The sequence below is a fragment of the Lotus japonicus genome, chromosome 2, assembly GCF_012489685.1.
Source record: "Lotus japonicus ecotype B-129 chromosome 2, LjGifu_v1.2".
NCBI lineage: Eukaryota > Viridiplantae > Streptophyta > Magnoliopsida > Fabales > Fabaceae > Lotus > Lotus japonicus.
Window position 1 is genome coordinate 85359258 of NC_080042.1, and position 20470 is coordinate 85379727.

At 40.4% G+C, this 20470-nt stretch overlaps 1 protein-coding gene across 1 annotated transcript; it reads left to right on the top strand.

Moving 5' to 3' along the window:
- Positions 1 to 1670: 1670 nt before the first annotated feature.
- LOC130737154 (NAC domain-containing protein 83-like) lies at positions 1671 to 16008 on the top strand. The gene is made up of 3 exons (XM_057588919.1): positions 1671 to 1848; positions 15360 to 15619; positions 15931 to 16008. Exons 1-3 carry the CDS (start codon positions 1671 to 1673, stop codon positions 16006 to 16008), a joined length of 516 nt encoding a protein of 171 aa, XP_057444902.1.
- Positions 16009 to 20470: the final 4462 nt, after the last annotated feature.

A 20470-nucleotide genomic window follows, 5' to 3' on the forward strand; every position in this document is an offset into this window, starting at 1 on the left:
AAAGTAAATCTTGTGGTACCTTGAATTTTTTTTTGGGTATGGTACCCGTATTGAGTAATTTAATAGATTATTATCATGTTATTCAAGGTAGATTCTACATCTTTAGATTTTACTTTACTTATCAATAAACTTTATCTTATGAAATTCATATTTTAGTGAAAAATGAATGAGTGGTGGAAACGAATAATGGTGATGGAGATGCGCGTAAAATGACCATGGTTGATGGATGAATAAAGCTCAGAAAACATAACTCGCAAATCTCACGTTCCTAAGAATGCAACACTGCATTAATACGATAGAATAAAATGAAACTTAGAATCGGTATATTGAGTCTTTATTATCGAACGAACTCATTTTGGGTACCACACCTTAAGCTGGCTTAAGGTACCACAACAAGTACAAAAAAAATTATAAATAGACAAGCGGTGTGATAGTCAATGGTTTTTTTGTTTAGTTTCTTAATATTTAATTTAATTTTTAAAATTTTTTAAATTATTTTATTCTTATTATTTAATAATGCATTCACTAATTTAACTTAACACGTATATTTTTTACAAGTTCTGTGATAGTTAATGGCTTTTATTCACTTTCTTAATATATATTAAATTAAATTCTTTTTTCACCATTTTAACAATTTTTATTATTATTTTAACTTGTATTGACACTTTCTTATTATTTGATAATTAATTCACTAATTTAACTTCTTAACACGTAGATTTTTCTCTTAAACTTTTGTCATCTTTTCATGCTTCTCTTTACTATGGATTATTTATGCAAGTATATATGTGATAATAATTTTTTTAAACTATATATGATAATAAATAAAATATGAATATTTAGTGAAATGCATAAACACATGAATCTAAATATAAATGTGTTTAGTATTGATTAATAAATAATAAATTGATGTTCAAAAAAGTATTGATTAATAAATTCAATATAGAAAATAACTACGTTATGGCATTTCATTTATCATTGACTATTATTGATACAGTAACTGAATATAAAAATTAATGTAAATATTAAAATATTTTATACTATGGAATGAAAACTTGTAGTGTTATTTTTTTAATTGCAAATAATATATATTATATACTAATAAATTTCTCATAATATGTTAATCTAAATCAGGACATTAGGTTATATTATTTATAATGAGCATTTAATATTAAAACTTGTAAATTATATATTGTAATCGGATATTAGCTTGCAATAAAAGGTATATAATACATTATTTTAAATGTATATATTATATATTAAAAAACGGTATACTACCTCTACAAATATATTAGTAAATAATTTATATTGTTTTAAATAAAATATAAATTGAATTAATTTTCTTTCTATATAAAAATAAAGTATTAAATTTATATATAATTATTAATATATGTATATCCTAAAGGCGTTTGTTCTATAATAAACAACAAATTAAAATATTTTTTAGTATGGAATGCAGATATTTATTTTATTATTGTTCTTTGTGAATTATATACATTATTCACAAAAATATAGCGGATAATAATATTATTCAAATAAGGATATTATGTTTTTTTTTAATTGAATGCAGAATTTAAGTGATGACACTAGCTATAAATTGATATCCTAACCAAATGAGTTTTCCACAATAATTCACCCTTAAGAGTTCAAACACGCCCCTTGTTCATTTTGAAATGGAGAACCTCATGACTTATGAGGATGATGATGGAAGTGTTAGATTGCTACCCGGGTATAAGTTTGATCCCACTGATGAGGTTCTTGTGGATTTCTACCTGAAGAGAAGAGTTTTTGGCCAGCCTCTTCCTTTTGAAATCATCCCAAATTTTGATGTGTTTCAGACTGAACCTTGGGGTCTTCCATGAGGAGGTTGGTGAAACAAATTGTTTTAATCTCTCTTTTTCACTATTCCATAAGTCATATATTGTGTGTTTTGAATCAACATTTATCACAATTCCTTTTGGTAAAATTGATTCTAGTGATTTGAAAGTGGAGTAATATATGTTTGGATACATTTGCAAAAAGTGTTTTTTGTTTGGTAATATTGTGGAATTCAATTGTAAAATCTCACATCAGACTATGCTCAATGCATAAGCTACTCTCTCTAGCTTATACGAAAAGGGATTTTGGATCAGAAATCAGTGATTTTGGACCAGAAATCAATTCTTTAAATGATTCTCAAACATCAATGTTTTTGTAACACCCCGATTTCGGTGGCGTCACTTTAGTAACCAAAAGAAAATACTTTAAGCGGAAAAACGTGAATTATTTTTTTTCGACAATATAACTAAAGACAGAAAGCAATAAAACTCCCCAACAAAAGATAAAAGGAACTACTATACAACTATATATACATGCCTCGCTAAATACTACCACGTCACGAGTAACCTCCAGTGACGGGTGACAGAAAAGAGTAACGCCCGAAGTCCAGGATAAAGATACTGTGTCCGCAACACTAACCTACAAAATCTGAGAGCAAGTTGGCCCAGCGGCCTAAGAAAAGACCCCCTAAATCCAACCAGCTCTCTGTGATCTCCATAGGAAACCACACAAAAGCTACCGGTAGGAAAACTACCCTGTCCCCAAAAACGGAAGCATGACGGTCAGAGCATCGACACTACTCCTACACTATCCCTACCCGAGGAGCCCACACTAGCACTCGATCCTACACGCTAGCGCGGTCGTCATCCGAATCTGCATCCAGGACGACTAGGTCGACGTACTCAACACTGCCCTCTCTGTCCACCCTAATGCGCTCCCGCACTGGACTCTCGGGCTCGGGGCCCGGAACGAGATCCGCAACGACAGCAGCAGCAGTAGACGGACTAGACTCCGTCGAAGCCCCACCTACTGGCAACTCCTCAGAAGGGTCCTCATCATCTGAAGGAGATGGTGGCGGTGGAGGTACTCCCAAGCCGGGTCCACAGTGTACTCCTGGAGGCAGGTTGAAGCTCACTATGTGCCTCCTCATTACTCCCTCCGTCAAGCGTCCAAATCGATCGACACGGTCCTCCATGATCCGACCGGTGTAGGTCGCACGGTGGCCCTCGGGATCGACCACCCATGCACCTGGGTCGTCTTGGTCAAGCATCTCGTACCTGGTCCCCCCTGATGGGCTGACCATGGTAAACCAATCCCCCATACTCATCTGACAAATGGCGTAGTCCGCCCAAACACACACAGCAGACGCGAGGGTCAACTCCAAAGAATTATATAATTAATAAAACCAGATATAATTATAGGATAATAAATACTCGCCTCTCAGGCTTATAAGTTTTGGGATAGCTTCCTAGGGTTGCATGTATCACAATAAATATAAAGAGCCATAAAAACAAGTAGCATGCCTCAAAAATAGGATAAACAGTTACCAATCACACTCAGCAACTAAGTTAGCATGTATGTTGCATGAAATGCAATGCTGGGTAACAAAATACATTCCGGAAGAAGGATGGACATCAACGAGACGGCCCTAACACCAGCCACGGTGGGTACCTTCCTGCTCGCGTGTCTCTTACACCACACAAAAGTAGTCAGATCAGCAGTGAACCCGTAGGTCTGCCATTCCGTCTGCTACTGAGGACCACCGTAGTGTCCTAAATATGGAAATCCGGGTCTTATGACCATTTTGGAATCCACCGAGGTCCGGTATCACGCCGTGTATTAACCTCAAAATGAGTGCATGAATGCAAGTGATTAGCCAAACAACGTCTCCGACCTCACCCGACACGTCGCCACGTGTTCTAGATAACTTAAAGTCTCTAAAAGAATACCCTAAGGTAAATGTCGATTCTGCGACAAAATACAATTAATCATAAACAAAAGAGTGCAACCACTCACGACAACTCTTCGAGTCATCAATGCTCTCACGAAGTCTCACGCTTCTGTGGAGTCTCACACATTCACAAAGTCTCACGCTTCAGTGAAGTTTTATGCTTTCACAAGGTCTCACGCCTCAGTGAATTTACACACTTGCACGAAGTCTCACGCTTCAATGAAGTTTCATGCTGTTCACGAGGTCTCACGCCTCAGTGAAGATCCATGCTTTCCACAAGGTCTCACGCCTCAGTGGAGTATCACGCATTCACAAGGTCTCACACCTCCGTGAAGCTTCTCGGCTCATCCCTTGGATGGCTAAACAAACTGCTCCCAGAGCGAATGAGTATCAACATACCCAAAACTCGAAATCTTCCCAACACTTGGATCCGACGACACTTCTCGTTTTCCAAAACTAAACTTCAATCCAAAGCTTGCATCCGAGATTGTTATCTTTATTTAAAGGTTTAGAGGTTGTTTAATATCTTATGAATTTCTTTATAAAAATAGCTCTTTTTAGTCTTATCGTATTCCCTATGAGTTTCAAAGTTCCCATAAACCCAAGTAATTCCCTGAGAAGGTCTCGATCCATTGGAGCATGACAAGGTCCGAACTCCGTTCGTCCTTTTAAAACTCTCTCAAAATCTCATAAAAATTCGGCATGACCTGCCCGTAATCCTCACTTTCCAGAAACATAGGCACGAGTGGAATAGCATCATTGAAACAGCTCAACCAAAAGACATAAACAGCATATTCCAACACATCCTAAGTTAACCATGTAGCACATAGCATGTGAATCATTTAGCACACAATATCATGGCATCAAGTACTCAACAAGTTCGGCCGAAGCCTCAGAAATCATTTCAGACATTTAGCAATTAAGTGCATAACACATAAATCAAGTCGAATTTCATCGACACCTAAAGCATTATCTAGTAATTCAGAGAGTAGCCCTCACCGGTGGGTCTTCCAGCTTCCTCCTCAAAATGTTCTTCAAGCTCTTCTCCTTGATTTCTTGGAATCTCCTCAAACGAACCTTAAGCAAAAATCACAGAAATCAACACCAAGAGTCAGAAACTCAGCAATCAAAGAGTCCTAGGGTTACACAGTACACTACTACCTCCTTGGTACGACAATCTAACGCGTTAAGACAAGTTTTCGAAAAATCGGATTCTCCTCCCCCCTTGATATAGCTCTCGGCCACTTTCCTTAATTGGGAGGGTCGATTTTTCTTCGATCAAACTTGGTTCCTAGGTTAACATAAGCCGTAACTAAGACGGTTCTAGGCTCGGAAAAATTTTCGGATCGAAAACTGATATAGGGGCAGTTTGGTCATTATTTTTAGCTCAGAATTTCAAAATCGGATTTTTGAAAAACAAATTGGATGGGGACGTCCACAACGACGTTTATGACGACAAATCCTACTAGCACTAAGCCAAGTCGATAGATTAGAGCGTAAAGGTTGCGACTTTGCCGAAAAATGGGTATTTAGGGTAGAAATTGATCCCGGCGGCATTTCGTCGACATTTGACAAAATCTAATCCGCAGAACACGCTCAGGAGCATGCAGGGAAGAAGTTTAGACGCTGAAATCAACTGATTTGAACAGTTTTTCAAAAACCTCAAAATTTTGAACTCAGAAAGTCGCAGGAGAAATGGACAGAAACGACGATTCGAAGGAGAGTATAGATTACCTACCTCGAGGTCTTCGATTAGTGACGAACGGTGAAGCAAACGGGCAAGAAACGACGAAGATCCGGATCTCTCTCTCTCTCTCTAGGAACTCGCGGTTTTGGGGGGTGGGGAAAATGGGTTTTTGTAAAAAAATCTAATTTTTCAAGCTATTTATAGGTTTTGGAAAAAACGGAAAAATGATTTTTTTGCGATTCCGATTTTTCCTGCGCGTTCCTCTGCGCATTCTAAGATAGGTTCTGGCGACAGAATTCCAGAACTCAAAATAGAATTCTTGGAATTAAACCAAAAGATCCAAAATCGGCATAAGTCGGTGTAAGTCGGTTTATCCCGAAAAACTACTTTTTGCAGTGATCGTCGGACGAGAAAACTTCCTTCTGAAGAAAGATTAGGAATGATGAGAGAAGTAGGTGAACGCGGGTGGAATCTTCATTTGAGTTTCCGGATAGAAAAAGTCTTCATCGTCTGTCGATCTTAGGTTTTTCGAACTATCAGGGATTCCGTTTCGGCAAACTTCCGAGAATTGGAATTTGACGTTCGTACTTTCCAGGATTTCGCATCGAAATGGTTGTTTAAGGACGGAAAAGAGAAGTTCTAACATTTCTCTGAGGATTTTTGGAATTAGTTTCCATCGTGTCCTAAAGCGTAAATTAACTATTCACTAATACCTTCGACCTAGGATTAAGCGTATGTTAGTCGTGCTATAACTCTTTCGGTTTTTCGATACATTCTTGGACTTTTCCTGAACCTCTTTCGTTCCCAAATTTATCTTAATCAAATAACTCTTTTATTTTATTCACTTATCCAAAGCGTTAAAACTTGGGCCTTACATTACTACCCTCCAAAAAGAAAGTTTCGACCTCGAAACTTAAGGGTCAGTAAAAAGTTCTGGATACTGTTCCTTGATCTTTTCCTTCAGCTCCCACGTTGCATCGCCGGTGTCCTTGTTCCAAATAACCTTCACTAACTCGATCTCTTTACCCCTCAACTGCTTTACCCTTGTGTCACCAATGCTGATTGGCGGTGTCTCGAAAGACAAGTTATCCTTCAACTCAATGTCATCCAGCTCGATGACGTGCGTCGGATCAGCAATATACTTCCGCAGTTGTGACACATGGAATACATCGTGAACGTTTGATAGAAAAGGCGGTAGTGCGATCTGGTAAGCTACCGGTCCTACACGACGAGTAATCTGATAAGGTCCAATGAACTTTGGCGTCAGCTTTCTTGACTTGATTGCTCGACCAACTCCTGTAGTCTGGGTAACTCGCAGGAACACATGATCTCCTTCTTCGAATTCCAGGGTTCTGCGCCTTTGATCTGCATAGCTCTTCTGTCTACTCTGAGAAGCCTTCATCTTCTCCCTGATCTGTTTAATCTTCTCAGTTGTCTGTTGCAGAAGTTCCGGTCCTACTAACAAATTCTCTCCATCTTGATACCAACATAAAGGTGTTCTACACTTGCGGCCATACAATGCCTCATACGGTGCCATACCTATGGTCGTATGAAAACTGTTGTTATATGTGAATTCAATCAGTGGCAATAGGGTGTCCCAACTGCCCTTATTGTCTAACACGCAAGCTCGTAGCAAATCCTCCAATGATTGGATAGTTCTCTCAGTTTGCCCATCAGTCTGTGGATGATAAGCAGAGCTTAATCTCAGCCTCGTTCCCAAAGCCTCATGAAGAGCTCCCCACAGATGGGAAGTAAACTTCGGGTCTCTATCGGAAACGATACTTGTTGGCACTCCATGAAGTCGCACAATCTCAGCTATATAAATCTCTGATAGCTTATCCACGTTGTACGTAGTTCTCACCGGTATGAAATGAGCCGACTTAGTCAGTCGATCCACGATTACCCAAATCGAGTCATATCCTCTTTGAGTTCTTGGTAATGCCACGACAAAATCCATCGATATGCTATCCCATTTCCATTGAGGTACATCCAAGCTTTGTAGCATACCCGCAGATTTCTGATGTTCCACCTTCGCCTTTTGACAGGTCAAACATGCAGCTACATATTCTGCCACTTGTCTTTTCATTCCTGGCCACCAAAAATTCACCTTCAAGTCCTGGTGCATCTTTTTCATTCCAGGGTGAATGCTCAGCTTACTTTTGTGACCTTCGTCCAGTATCAACCTCCTTAGGTCAGGGTTGTTGGGTACGCAAACTCTACCCTTACACCGTAGGATATTGTCACTTCCTACCTTGAATTCCGGGTCCTTACCCTGAATTACCAAATTCCTTTTTCCGAGTAAAAATTCATCTTGTAACTGTTGGTCTCGGATTTCTTCCATCAATCCATTGGTGATCCTAATCATCCCGAACCTCAGTTCTCCCTCGGATAATCTTACGTCCAAACTCAAATCTCGGAATTGTTCCAGCAGTTGTAGCTCCTTCACCATCATTGACGAGATATGCATTTTCCTGCTCAATGCATCAGCAACAACATTAGCTTTTCCAGGATGGTATTGTAAGGTAAAATCGTAATCCTTGAGAAACTCCATCCAACGTCGTTGTCTCATGTTCAACTCCTTCTGGTCAAACAAGTACTTCAAGCTCTTGTGATCGCTAAATATGGTGAAATTGCATCCATATAAGTGATGTCTCCAGATCTTCAACGAAAACACAATGGCAGCAAGTTCTAAGTCATGAGTCGGATAGTTCTTCTCATGAGTCTTCAGTTGTCGTGAAGCATAAGCCACCACTTTCCGATGCTGCATCAGCACACATCCCAAACCTTGATGCGAAGCATCACAGTACACTTCATACGGTTCCTCTGGTTGCGGTAAGACGAGTACAAGTGACGTCGTCAAACGTTCCTTCATTGTCTGAAAGCTAGTTTCGCACGCTTCGGTCCATGCAAAAGGTTGATCCTTTCTCGTAAGTTGAGTCAAGGGTCCAACGATCTTGGCGAAATTCTCAATGAAACGACGATAGTACCCCGCCAAACCGACAAAACTCCTGATCTCAGTCACGGTCTTTGGCCGTTCCCATGACAACACCGTCTCTACCTTTGCTGGATCCACAGCTATACCTTCTTTAGAAATCACATGGCCCAAGAATTTTACCTCTTCGAGCCAAAATTCACACTTAGAAGGGTTGGCGTACAACTTTGTCTCTCTCAACACTTGTAAAACCTGACGCAAGTGCCCTTCATGATCTTCAGCGTTCTTTGAGTAGATCAGAATGTCGTCGATAAACACCACGACGAATCGATCCAAGAACGGATGGAATGTCCTGTTCATGTAATCCATGAAGATAGCAGGTGCGTTTGTCACCCCAAATGGCATCACTAGATACTCATAGTGTCCATAACGAGTCCGGAATGCCGTCTTCTGGATATCCTCAGTCTTTACTCTGATCTGATGGTAACCCGACTTCAGGTCTATCTTTGAGAATATCGCAGCTCCTCGTAGTTGATCCATCAAATCATCAATTCTGGGTAGCGGATACCTATTCTTGACGGTTACTTTGTTCAGTTGTCGATAGTCGACACAAAGTCTAGATTTCCCATCCTTCTTTTTCACCAATAAGACGGGTGCTCCCCAAGGTGAAACGCTTGGTCGGATGAATCCTTTCGACAAAAGATCCTCAAGTTGAGACTTCAACTCCACCAATTCCGCAGGTGCCATCCGATATGGTGCAATCGAAATCGGTCCTGTTCCCGGTACGATGTCAATAGCAAACTCAATGTCGCGTACAGGCGGCAAACCAGGTACATCGCCAGGAAAAACATCCGCGAAGTCCCTCACAACTGGAATATTACTCACTTCCGAATTTCCTTTACTCTCCAAGCTCAACAAAACTGAATACTCTTGAGATCCTTCATTCAGAGAGACATTAATATGATTGGCGGATAGATACTCGGAAAGGTCCGAGTCAGGAAATACCACTCTCTTTCGGCTACAGTCCAGAAGACAATGGTAGTGGGACAACCAGTCCATCCCTAGGATAACATCTAGGTTCTTGAGAGTTAGGCACACTAGGTAAGCATGGTAAACTTTATCCCTATAGGTTACTGGGCAATACATGCATGCAGTATTGGCAAGCAGAGTTTTGGCAGGTGTGGTAACTATAAGATCGAAACTCAAAGCAGTAACGGGAAGTTTTAATCTAGTAGCACATTCCCTAGAGATAAAAGAGTGCGTTGCTCCGGAATCAAAAAGTACAGTTAGGAGATTACCGTCAATCTCGCAATCTCCCCTGATCAGACCATCAACCCCTTCAGCTTCTTCACCATCCATGGTGTAGACTCTTGCCTTGGCAGCAGGACGCTTCCCACGAGCAGTGTTAACAGCTGGTTCTGTCTTGGGTGCTCTGCATTGAGCAGCAGTATGCCCCAACTTGTTACAGTTAAAGCATTTGGGCCTCATGTCAGTACAAGCATTGGCATAGTGCCCAGGCTGCCCACATCTGTAACAGGTCATCTCCCTGTTCACAGTCTGACCTCCAGAACCTCCAGCAGTACCCACCATGGGCCTATAAGATCCTGAAGCAATTCCTCTACCTGCAGGACGTTGATACGGCTTCCTACTCTGAAATCTCCCTCTGCCTTGAAAATTTTGAGAGCCCGACTTCATCGGCCCTCCTGTCCCAACACGGTTCAGTCTCCTGTTCTTCATTATCTCCACCTCAGTGGCTTTCTCAACCAAAGTCTGAAAACGAGTGATCCCCAACGGTTTCACCGAGTCTTCAATATCGGGCCTCAGCCCATTCACAAAGCGCTTGCACATGTAGGGTTCATCGACCCCATTGCGGAAGAATCGAAAGTGCTTGGCCAACGATTCCAGCTTGGCAGCATATTCCGGGATGGACATGCTACCCTGACGAAGTGTCAGGAATTGCGACTCACGCTCGTCCCGCGCACTATCTGGAAAATACTTTTCCAGAAAAGCAGCACGAAACGAAACCCAGTTCACTTCCAAGTTGTTTGCTTCCATCATTCCTCTGGCGCCTCTCCACCAGTACTCAGCATCACCCAACAGTAGAAAGGTTGCCATTCCCACCTTGGCCCCCTCAGCAGTCTGCAATACACCGAAGATCTTTTCAATCTCCTGGATCCAGAGATCCGCTTTGTCCGGGTCCGTACCCCCCGAGAACTTAGGTGGATCCTGTCTCCTAAAATCATTCAGGCCTCTGTTCTGATCCATTGTCACTTCCCTCTGGCGTTGGTGCTGATCACGTGCCTCCTCAGCAGCACGCCTCATAGCATTATCGTTTGCCTGTGCAGTCACAGCTTGGGCCATAGTGGCCATCATCTCAGCTAGTTGGTTAGCGTTCACCATGTTCTGCTAAATTAACAAACAGTTAGTGCTCATCATAAGATAGCATCCAATATAACTATACAATATGATTAAGCAATAACTTCAAACAATTCTAAGCGAAAAATCGCTTGGCAGACAATCAATTTTTACTCTTTACAGAGTCACACAACCTAGCACAGAAGACCTATTCCCCAAAGACTCCCGAAGGACTCGACAAGCTCTGATACCACAAATGTAACACCCCGATTTCGGTGGCGTCACTTTAGTAACCAAAAGAAAATACTTTAAGCGGAAAAACGTGAATTATTTTTTTTCGACAATATAACTAAAGACAGAAAGCAATAAAACTCCCCAACAAAAGATAAAAGGAACTACTATACAACTATATATACATGCCTCGCTAAATACTACCACGTCACGAGTAACCTCCAGTGACGGGTGACAGAAAAGAGTAACGCCCGAAGGCAATATGTACAGTCCAGGATAAAGATACTGTGTCCGCAACACTAACCTACAAAATCTGAGAGCAAGTTGGCCCAGCGGCCTAAGAAAAGACCCCCTAAATCCAACCAGCTCTCTGTGATCTCCATAGGAAACCACACAAAAGCTACCGGTAGGAAAACTACCCTGTCCCCAAAAACGGAAGCATGACGGTCAGAGCATCGACACTACTCCTACACTATCCCTACCCGAGGAGCCCACACTAGCACTCGATCCTACACGCTAGCGCGGTCGTCATCCGAATCTGCATCCAGGACGACTAGGTCGACGTACTCAACACTGCCCTCTCTGTCCACCCTAATGCGCTCCCGCACTGGACTCTCGGGCTCGGGGCCCGGAACGAGATCCGCAACGACAGCAGCAGCAGTAGACGGACTAGACTCCGTCGAAGCCCCACCTACTGGCAACTCCTCAGAAGGGTCCTCATCATCTGAAGGAGATGGTGGCGGTGGAGGTACTCCCAAGCCGGGTCCACAGTGTACTCCTGGAGGCAGGTTGAAGCTCACTATGTGCCTCCTCATTACTCCCTCCGTCAAGCGTCCAAATCGATCGACACGGTCCTCCATGATCCGACCGGTGTAGGTCGCACGGTGGCCCTCGGGATCGACCACCCATGCACCTGGGTCGTCTTGGTCAAGCATCTCGTACCTGGTCCCCCCTGATGGGCTGACCATGGTAAACCAATCCCCCATACTCATCTGACAAATGGCGTAGTCCGCCCAAACACACACAGCAGACGCGAGGGTCAACTCCAAAGAATTATATAATTAATAAAACCAGATATAATTATAGGATAATAAATACTCGCCTCTCAGGCTTATAAGTTTTGGGATAGCTTCCTAGGGTTGCATGTATCACAATAAATATAAAGAGCCATAAAAACAAGTAGCATGCCTCAAAAATAGGATAAACAGTTACCAATCACACTCAGCAACTAAGTTAGCATGTATGTTGCATGAAATGCAATGCTGGGTAACAAAATGCATTCCGGAAGAAGGATGGACATCAACGAGACGGCCCTAACACCAGCCACGGTGGGTACCTTCCTGCTCGCGTGTCTCTTACACCACACAAAAGTAGTCAGATCAGCAGTGAACCCGTAGGTCTGCCATTCCGTCTGCTACTGAGGACCACCGTAGTGTCCTAAATATGGAAATCCGGGTCTTATGACCATTTTGGAATCCACCGAGGTCCGGTATCACGCCGTGTATTAACCTCAAAATGAGTGCATGAATGCAAGTGATTAGCCAAACAACGTCTCCGACCTCACCCGACACGTCGCCACGTGTTCTAGATAACTTAAAGTCTCTAAAAGAATACCCTAAGGTAAATGTCGATTCTGCGACAAAATACAATTAATCATAAACAAAAGAGTGCAACCACTCACGACAACTCTTCGAGTCATCAATGCTCTCACGAAGTCTCACGCTTCTGTGGAGTCTCACACATTCACAAAGTCTCACGCTTCAGTGAAGTTTTATGCTTTCACAAGGTCTCACGCCTCAGTGAATTTACACACTTGCACGAAGTCTCACGCTTCAATGAAGTTTCATGCTGTTCACGAGGTCTCACGCCTCAGTGAAGATCCATGCTTTCCACAAGGTCTCACGCCTCAGTGGAGTATCACGCATTCACAAGGTCTCACACCTCCGTGAAGCTTCTCGGCTCATCCCTTGGATGGCTAAACAAACTGCTCCCAGAGCGAATGAGTATCAACATACCCAAAACTCGAAATCTTCCCAACACTTGGATCCGACGACACTTCTCGTTTTCCAAAACTAAACTTCAATCCAAAGCTTGCATCCGAGATTGTTATCTTTATTTAAAGGTTTAGAGGTTGTTTAATATCTTATGAATTTCTTTATAAAAATAGCTCTTTTTAGTCTTATCGTATTCCCTATGAGTTTCAAAGTTCCCATAAACCCAAGTAATTCCCTGAGAAGGTCTCGATCCATTGGAGCATGACAAGGTCCGAACTCCGTTCGTCCTTTTAAAACTCTCTCAAAATCTCATAAAAATTCGGCATGACCTGCCCGTAATCCTCACTTTCCAGAAACATAGGCACGAGTGGAATAGCATCATTGAAACAGCTCAACCAAAAGACATAAACAGCATATTCCAACACATCCTAAGTTAACCATGTAGCACATAGCATGTGAATCATTTAGCACACAATATCATGGCATCAAGTACTCAACAAGTTCGGCCGAAGCCTCAGAAATCATTTCAGACATTTAGCAATTAAGTGCATAACACATAAATCAAGTCGAATTTCATCGACACCTAAAGCATTATCTAGTAATTCAGAGAGTAGCCCTCACCGGTGGGTCTTCCAGCTTCCTCCTCAAAATGTTCTTCAAGCTCTTCTCCTTGATTTCTTGGAATCTCCTCAAACGAACCTTAAGCAAAAATCACAGAAATCAACACCAAGAGTCAGAAACTCAGCAATCAAAGAGTCCTAGGGTTACACAGTATACTACTACCTCCTTGGTACGACAATCTAACGCGTTAAGACAAGTTTTCGAAAAATCGGATTCTCCTCCCCCCTTGATATAGCTCTCGGCCACTTTCCTTAATTGGGAGGGTCGATTTTTCTTCGATCAAACTTGGTTCCTAGGTTAACATAAGCCGTAACTAAGACGGTTCTAGGCTCGGAAAAATTTTCGGATCGAAAACTGATATAGGGGCAGTTTGGTCATTATTTTTAGCTCAGAATTTCAAAATCGGATTTTTGAAAAACAAATTGGATGGGGACGTCCACAACGACGTTTATGACGACAAATCCTACTAGCACTAAGCCAAGTCGATAGATTAGAGCGTAAAGGTTGCGACTTTGCCGAAAAATGGGTATTTAGGGTAGAAATTGATCCCGGCGGCATTTCGTCGACATTTGACAAAATCTAATCCGCAGAACACGCTCAGGAGCATGCAGGGAAGAAGTTTAGACGCTGAAATCAACTGATTTGAACAGTTTTTCAAAAACCTCAAAATTTTGAACTCAGAAAGTCGCAGGAGAAATGGACAGAAACGACGATTCGAAGGAGAGTATAGATTACCTACCTCGAGGTCTTCGATTAGTGACGAACGGTGAAGCAAACGGGCAAGAAACGACGAAGATCCGGATCTCTCTCTCTCTCTAGGAACTCGCGGTTTTGGGGGGTGGGGAAAATGGGTTTTTGTAAAAAAATCTAATTTTTCAAGCTATTTATAGGTTTTGGAAAAAACGGAAAAATGATTTTTTTGCGATTCCGATTTTTCCTGCGCGTTCCTCTGCGCATTCTAAGATAGGTTCTGGCGACAGAATTCCAGAACTCAAAATAGAATTCTTGGAATTAAACCAAAAGATCCAAAATCGGCATAAGTCGGTGTAAGTCGGTTTATCCCGAAAAACTACTTTTTGCAGTGATCGTCGGACGAGAAAACTTCCTTCTGAAGAAAGATTAGGAATGATGAGAGAAGTAGGTGAACGCGGGTGGAATCTTCATTTGAGTTTCCGGATAGAAAAAGTCTTCATCGTCTGTCGATCTTAGGTTTTTCGAACTATCAGGGATTCCGTTTCGGCAAACTTCCGAGAATTGGAATTTGACGTTCGTACTTTCCAGGATTTCGCATCGAAATGGTTGTTTAAGGACGGAAAAGAGAAGTTCTAACATTTCTCTGAGGATTTTTGGAATTAGTTTCCATCGTGTCCTAAAGCGTAAATTAACTATTCACTAATACCTTCGACCTAGGATTAAGCGTATGTTAGTCGTGCTATAACTCTTTCGGTTTTTCGATACATTCTTGGACTTTTCCTGAACCTCTTTCGTTCCCAAATTTATCTTAATCAAATAACTCTTTTATTTTATTCACTTATCCAAAGCGTTAAAACTTGGGCCTTACAGTTTTCGTCAAGAATTGATTCCACCTACTAGAATAGAGCCAAACACACTCTTAATCTTTTATGCCCTTGTGCTAACCTAGAGAAAGAGCATTGTATCCTATCACAACAACAACAAATTGAATTTTCCATGTCCATGAATGTTGTGTTGTTTGATTTAAAGAGGGAATTGAACCAATATGTTGTATTTGAATTTAATTATTTGTGTTTGCAGATGGAAAGATTTTCAATCAGCGCAAGTGCTTCTTCCACAACATAAGTGGTCGTGACATTGAAAGCCTTGACATAAGAGTTGTTGGGAGTGGTGAGTGGAGAGCTATGGAGAAAGAAAAAAATGTTCATATACATCAAAACAATGAGGTGATTGGAAAGAGGAACACCCTGAATTTCTGGGAAGTGCAAGGATCTTATGCTAAAAGAACTGAATGGGTGATGCATGAGTTCCGCCTTGTGTCAATAGCTAACCCATCTAAGGTAAAACATGAATAGTGACTTACTAACTGTTAAGGTAGAAAATTTACTAGAGATGAGATCAAATAAAACCATATAAATGGTAGATCACTCCTCACCCCTAAATTAGCTTTTCAGATAGAGTTAGGCCTAATCCGGATTATAAGACTACCCATCTTCATTATTACCAAAATTGAGTAGAGATTTATAGTAATGTCTTTTGAATTGTGATGAGAATGGTTGATTTGTGGTAGGAATAAGTACATTACCAAATTTATTTCATTTTGTCTTATTCATCATTATTTGATCACTGGACTTTCTTTCTCCAAATGCAGATGGCAAAGTGGGTCGTGTATCGCATCTTTCAGAATAAAGATCTAAAGAAGGTGAAGAATTCAAACAGGTCTAATTAGGATGGCTGCAATGATGGGGAGTGCTGAAGTCACTAATTTTAATGCTGAGAGTGGTTGTTTCTCATGCTTTCTCCCAATAATACCTTACCTTAAAGTGGGGACAATGAATCTCCCTAAACAAAAACATTTTCATATCCTCTTTATTGGTGACGTCTCACATAATTAATAAATAAGTAATTGTTTAATGTAATAAATATCATTTTGAAACTCTCTAAATCAGAGAGGGTTTGAGAGAGCTATTATCCCTGAATACATGCCTACAATATGTTATTCTCATTCAAATATCATACAATACTGTGATATGCATTTCAAAGGCATTTCTACTTTTTTCTAGTAATATGCTGTGATGCATTTAATTTAATTAACTAAAAGTCCTTGTATAAAAAAAATTAACCAAACATCTAATTCATTTTTTAATAAATTGAGTGAAGCCTCAGATGCAAAAGAACAATCAGAAATTATGAAACACACAACTAAGCTCAAAATACCTGCTATCAGAGGACAACATATCATGGAAAAGCTTCCAATGGACTCATTACCCTTTGGCTTTGTTCACACACCTCTATTCAATAGTCAACAAAATTACTCAATGAAATTAGTAAATAGTAATTATTATTTGTAAATAATTAGATAGTGATAATATATTAATTATCTATAAAAATGGCCTTTAAAATATTTTTTGGTATTAAAAAATCATTATTATTTTTATTACAAGGAAAACAAAATAAAAGTAATGCCTAAATAAAACTACTTTTACTCAATCGATGTTAATCGTGGAGGTAAAAAATGGTTGTTTAATCCCAAAGGTCAAGAGTTCAAATCTTAGGAGCTGCACTATTGAGGAGACTTTTGAGCTCATGTTCAAACCATAAATGATATGTACATAATTAACATGATTACTAAGCCTACCAAGCAACGATCACCCTTGAAACCAAAATGAAGAAGCTCTATTACCTGACCGAAACATATAACCCAAAAGATGTTGAAGAGATAGTTGTACAGCACATATAAGGTCTTTTTTCTCCTTTAAAGAGAAAATCGTCGTTAAGTTGATATTTAGAAATTAAAACTTTTACCCAAATTAAAGCTGAACTTTGTCACACACCAAAGGAATTGCCAAACAATTTCCATTAGCAAGGCAATATTCATGAACCTAGTTATCCAAGCATGAAAATATTAATAAATCATAAATTTATTTTTAATAACGTTCTTTATATATCTAAATTATAATTAGTCTTGCTGTCAAAATAATTATAATTAGTCTTACAGTTTTTTTTAAATATACTTTTTTAAATATTCTATATGAAAATATAATAAAACACGTGTGCAATTCACGTGCAATGTGCAATGTGCAATTAGTTAATTTGATTATTTAATAATATTTCATGTTTTTTTTTTTTTGAGGGAATATTTCATGTTATTATTAACTATTTGTTTTTGGTACAAATGTTATTATTAACTGTAAATGTTATTAGACTTTTCAATTTCTAAATAGATATAATTATTTTCAAACTAAATTGAATAACTTAATGTAATTCTAAAAAAAAACAAAATGAAGTGAGAATTAAAAAAAAATGCATATTAAATGAGAATTGTTTATATATTTTTCATATTAATTTTTTTATATATATTTCTTTGAAAAATTTATAAATATATATTTTTTAATTTTCATATTAATTGATTATATTTATTTTTGATTGAAAATTCTATATCAATTTTTTTATATTAATTGATTTTATGTCAATTGATTTTGAAAGCTAATTAAGTATCTTAAATTTTCTTCTTTAAGTAATTGAAATATATTTGGAAATTTTAAATTTAACATTTATTGCTATTTTAAATCAAATGAATATTTATTTCCTAGTCAACTTCATCCCTTAGTTTATTTCGATTTCAAAAAAAATTAAATATATTGATTGATTACTAAATCATTAATTTATTTCAAAAAAATAATCATTTATTTGACTTAACATATATTTCTAAATACAGACAATTTATTGTTATAGCAAATTCAGTCTCTTAACTTATTCATATTTCTGTTTAAAAAAAAACCTTATTCACATTTCAGAGAATTAAAGCAATTTATTATCAATATACAGGTGAGACCCCTCACGTAAGAAATGAGGTCAAAAAAGAAAATCGAGAAAACCAAAAAAAATTCAACAACACCAACCTTACCAAAAGAAAACAAAAAAGAGAGAGAAAAAAAAAAACCCACAACTTGATCTGAAAGACACCCTAACAACAATAGAAACCCCGAAATATCCGCCACAACGAACCTAAGTTAAATTATTTAGAAGTAAGTTAATTTGGATATTTTTTTTTTTGATACAAGAATCAAAGCACAAAACAAAAGAAAACAAAAAAAACAGAAGGCTCCTAAGGCCTTAGGAACGAGATCCCAAGAGCGTCAGCCAAAAGAAGCTGCTGAAGCTCCGCAGGAGGGTCAACCACGACCAGAAACTCAAGAAGTTGCCCCGCACCAGCTTTCGCCAAGCAATCGGCACACGCATTCCCCTCGCGCAACGTATGTAAAACCCGGACACTCCACTCTCGCCGCAGGAGGCCACAGATAGAACTAATCAGCCCGGCATGCTCATGGAACATCGAAGGCGGACGGAGAATCAAGGAGACCGCGAGCAACGAATCAGAGTAGCAGACTACGCGACGAAAGCCACGATCCCATGTGTAACACCCCGATTTCGGTGGCGTCACTTTAGTAACCAAAAGAAAATACTTTAAGCGGAAAAACGTGAATTATTTTTTTTCGACAATATAACTAAAGACAGAAAGCAATAAAACTCCCCCAACAAAAGATAAAAGGAACTACTATACAACTATATATACATGCCTCGCTAAATACTACCACGTCACGAGTAACCTCCAGTGACGGGTGACAGAAAAGAGTAACGCCCGAAGGCAATATGTACAGTCCAAAATAAAGATGCTGTGTCCGCAACACTAACCTACAAAAACTGAGAGCAAGTTGGCCCAGCGGCCTAAGAAAAGACCCCCCCCTAAATCCAACCAGCTCTCTGCGATCTCCATAGGAAACCACACAAAAGCTACCGGTAGGAAAACTACCCGGTCCCCAAAAACGGAAGCATGACGGTCAGAGCATCGACACAACTCCTACACTATCCCTACCCGAGGAGCCCACACTAGCACTCGATCCTACACGCCAGCGCGGTCGTCATCCGAATCTGCATCCAGGACGACTAGGTCGACGTACTCAACGCTGCCCTCTCTGTCCACCCTAATGCGCTCCCGCACTGGACTCTCGGGCTCGGGGCCCGGAACGAGATCCGCAACGACAGCAGCAGCAGTAGACGGACTAGACTCCGTCGAAGCCCCACCTACTGGCAACTCCTCAGAAGGGTCCTCATCATCTGAAGGAGATGGTGGCGGTGGAGGTACTCCCAAGCCGGGTCCACAGTGTACTCCTGGAGGCAGGTTGAAGCTCACTATGTGCCTCCTCATTACTCCCTCCGTCAAGCGTCCAAATCGATCGACACGGTCCTCCATGATCCGACCGGTGTAGGTCGCACGGTGGCCCTCGGGATCGACCACCCATGCACCTGGGTCGTCTTGGTCAAGCATCTCGTACCTGGTCCCCCCTGATGGGCTGACCATGGTAAACCAATCCCCCATACTCATCTGACAAATGGCGTAGTCCGCCCAAACACACACAGCAGACGCGAGGGTCAACTCCAAAGAATTATATAATTAATAAAGCCAGATATAATTATAGGATAATATATACTCGCCTCTCAGGCTTATAAGTTTTGGAGTAGCTTCCTAGGGTTGCATGTATCACAATAAATATAAAGAGCCACAAAAACAAGTAGCATGCCTCAAAAAATAGGATAAACAGTTACCAATCACACTCAGCAACTAAGTTAGCATGTATGTTGCATGAAATGCAATGCTGGGTAACAAAATGCATTCCGGAAGAAGGATGGACATCAACGAGACGGCCCTAACACCAGCCACGGTGGGTACCTTCCTGCTCGCGTGTCTCTTACACCACACAAAAGTAGTCAGATCAGCAGTGAACCCGTAGGTCTGCCATTCCGTCTGCTACTGAGGACCACCGTAGTGTCCTAAATATGGAAATCCGGGTCTTATGACCATTTTGGAATCCACCGAGGTCCGGTATCACGCCGTGTATTAACCTCAAAATGAGTGCATGAATGCAAGTGATTAGCCAAACAACGTCTCCGACCTCACCCGACACGTCGCCACGTGTTCTAGATAACTTAAAGTCTCTAAAAGAATACCCTAAGGTAAATGTCGATTCTGCGACAAAATACAATTAATCATAAACAAAAGAGTGCAGCCACTCACGACAACTCTTCGAGTCATCAATGCTCTCACGAAGTCTCACGCTTCTGTGGAGTCTCACACATTCACAAAGTCTCACGCTTCAGTGAAGTTTTATGCTTTCACAAGGTCTCACGCC

What these genes read in the sequence shown, in the direction of transcription:
- LOC130737154 (XM_057588919.1), top strand. Translation starts at nt 1,671, where the DNA reads ATGGAGAACCTCATGACTTATGAGGATGATGATGGAAGTGTTAGATTG. An exon ending in GTTTCAGACTGAACCTTGGG is followed by an intron (nt 1,849 to 15,359) that starts GTCTTCCATGAG and finishes TTGTGTTTGCAG; the next exon opens with ATGGAAAGATTTTCAATCAG. An exon ending in CAATAGCTAACCCATCTAAG is followed by an intron (nt 15,620 to 15,930) that starts GTAAAACATGAA and finishes CTCCAAATGCAG; the next exon opens with ATGGCAAAGTGGGTCGTGTA.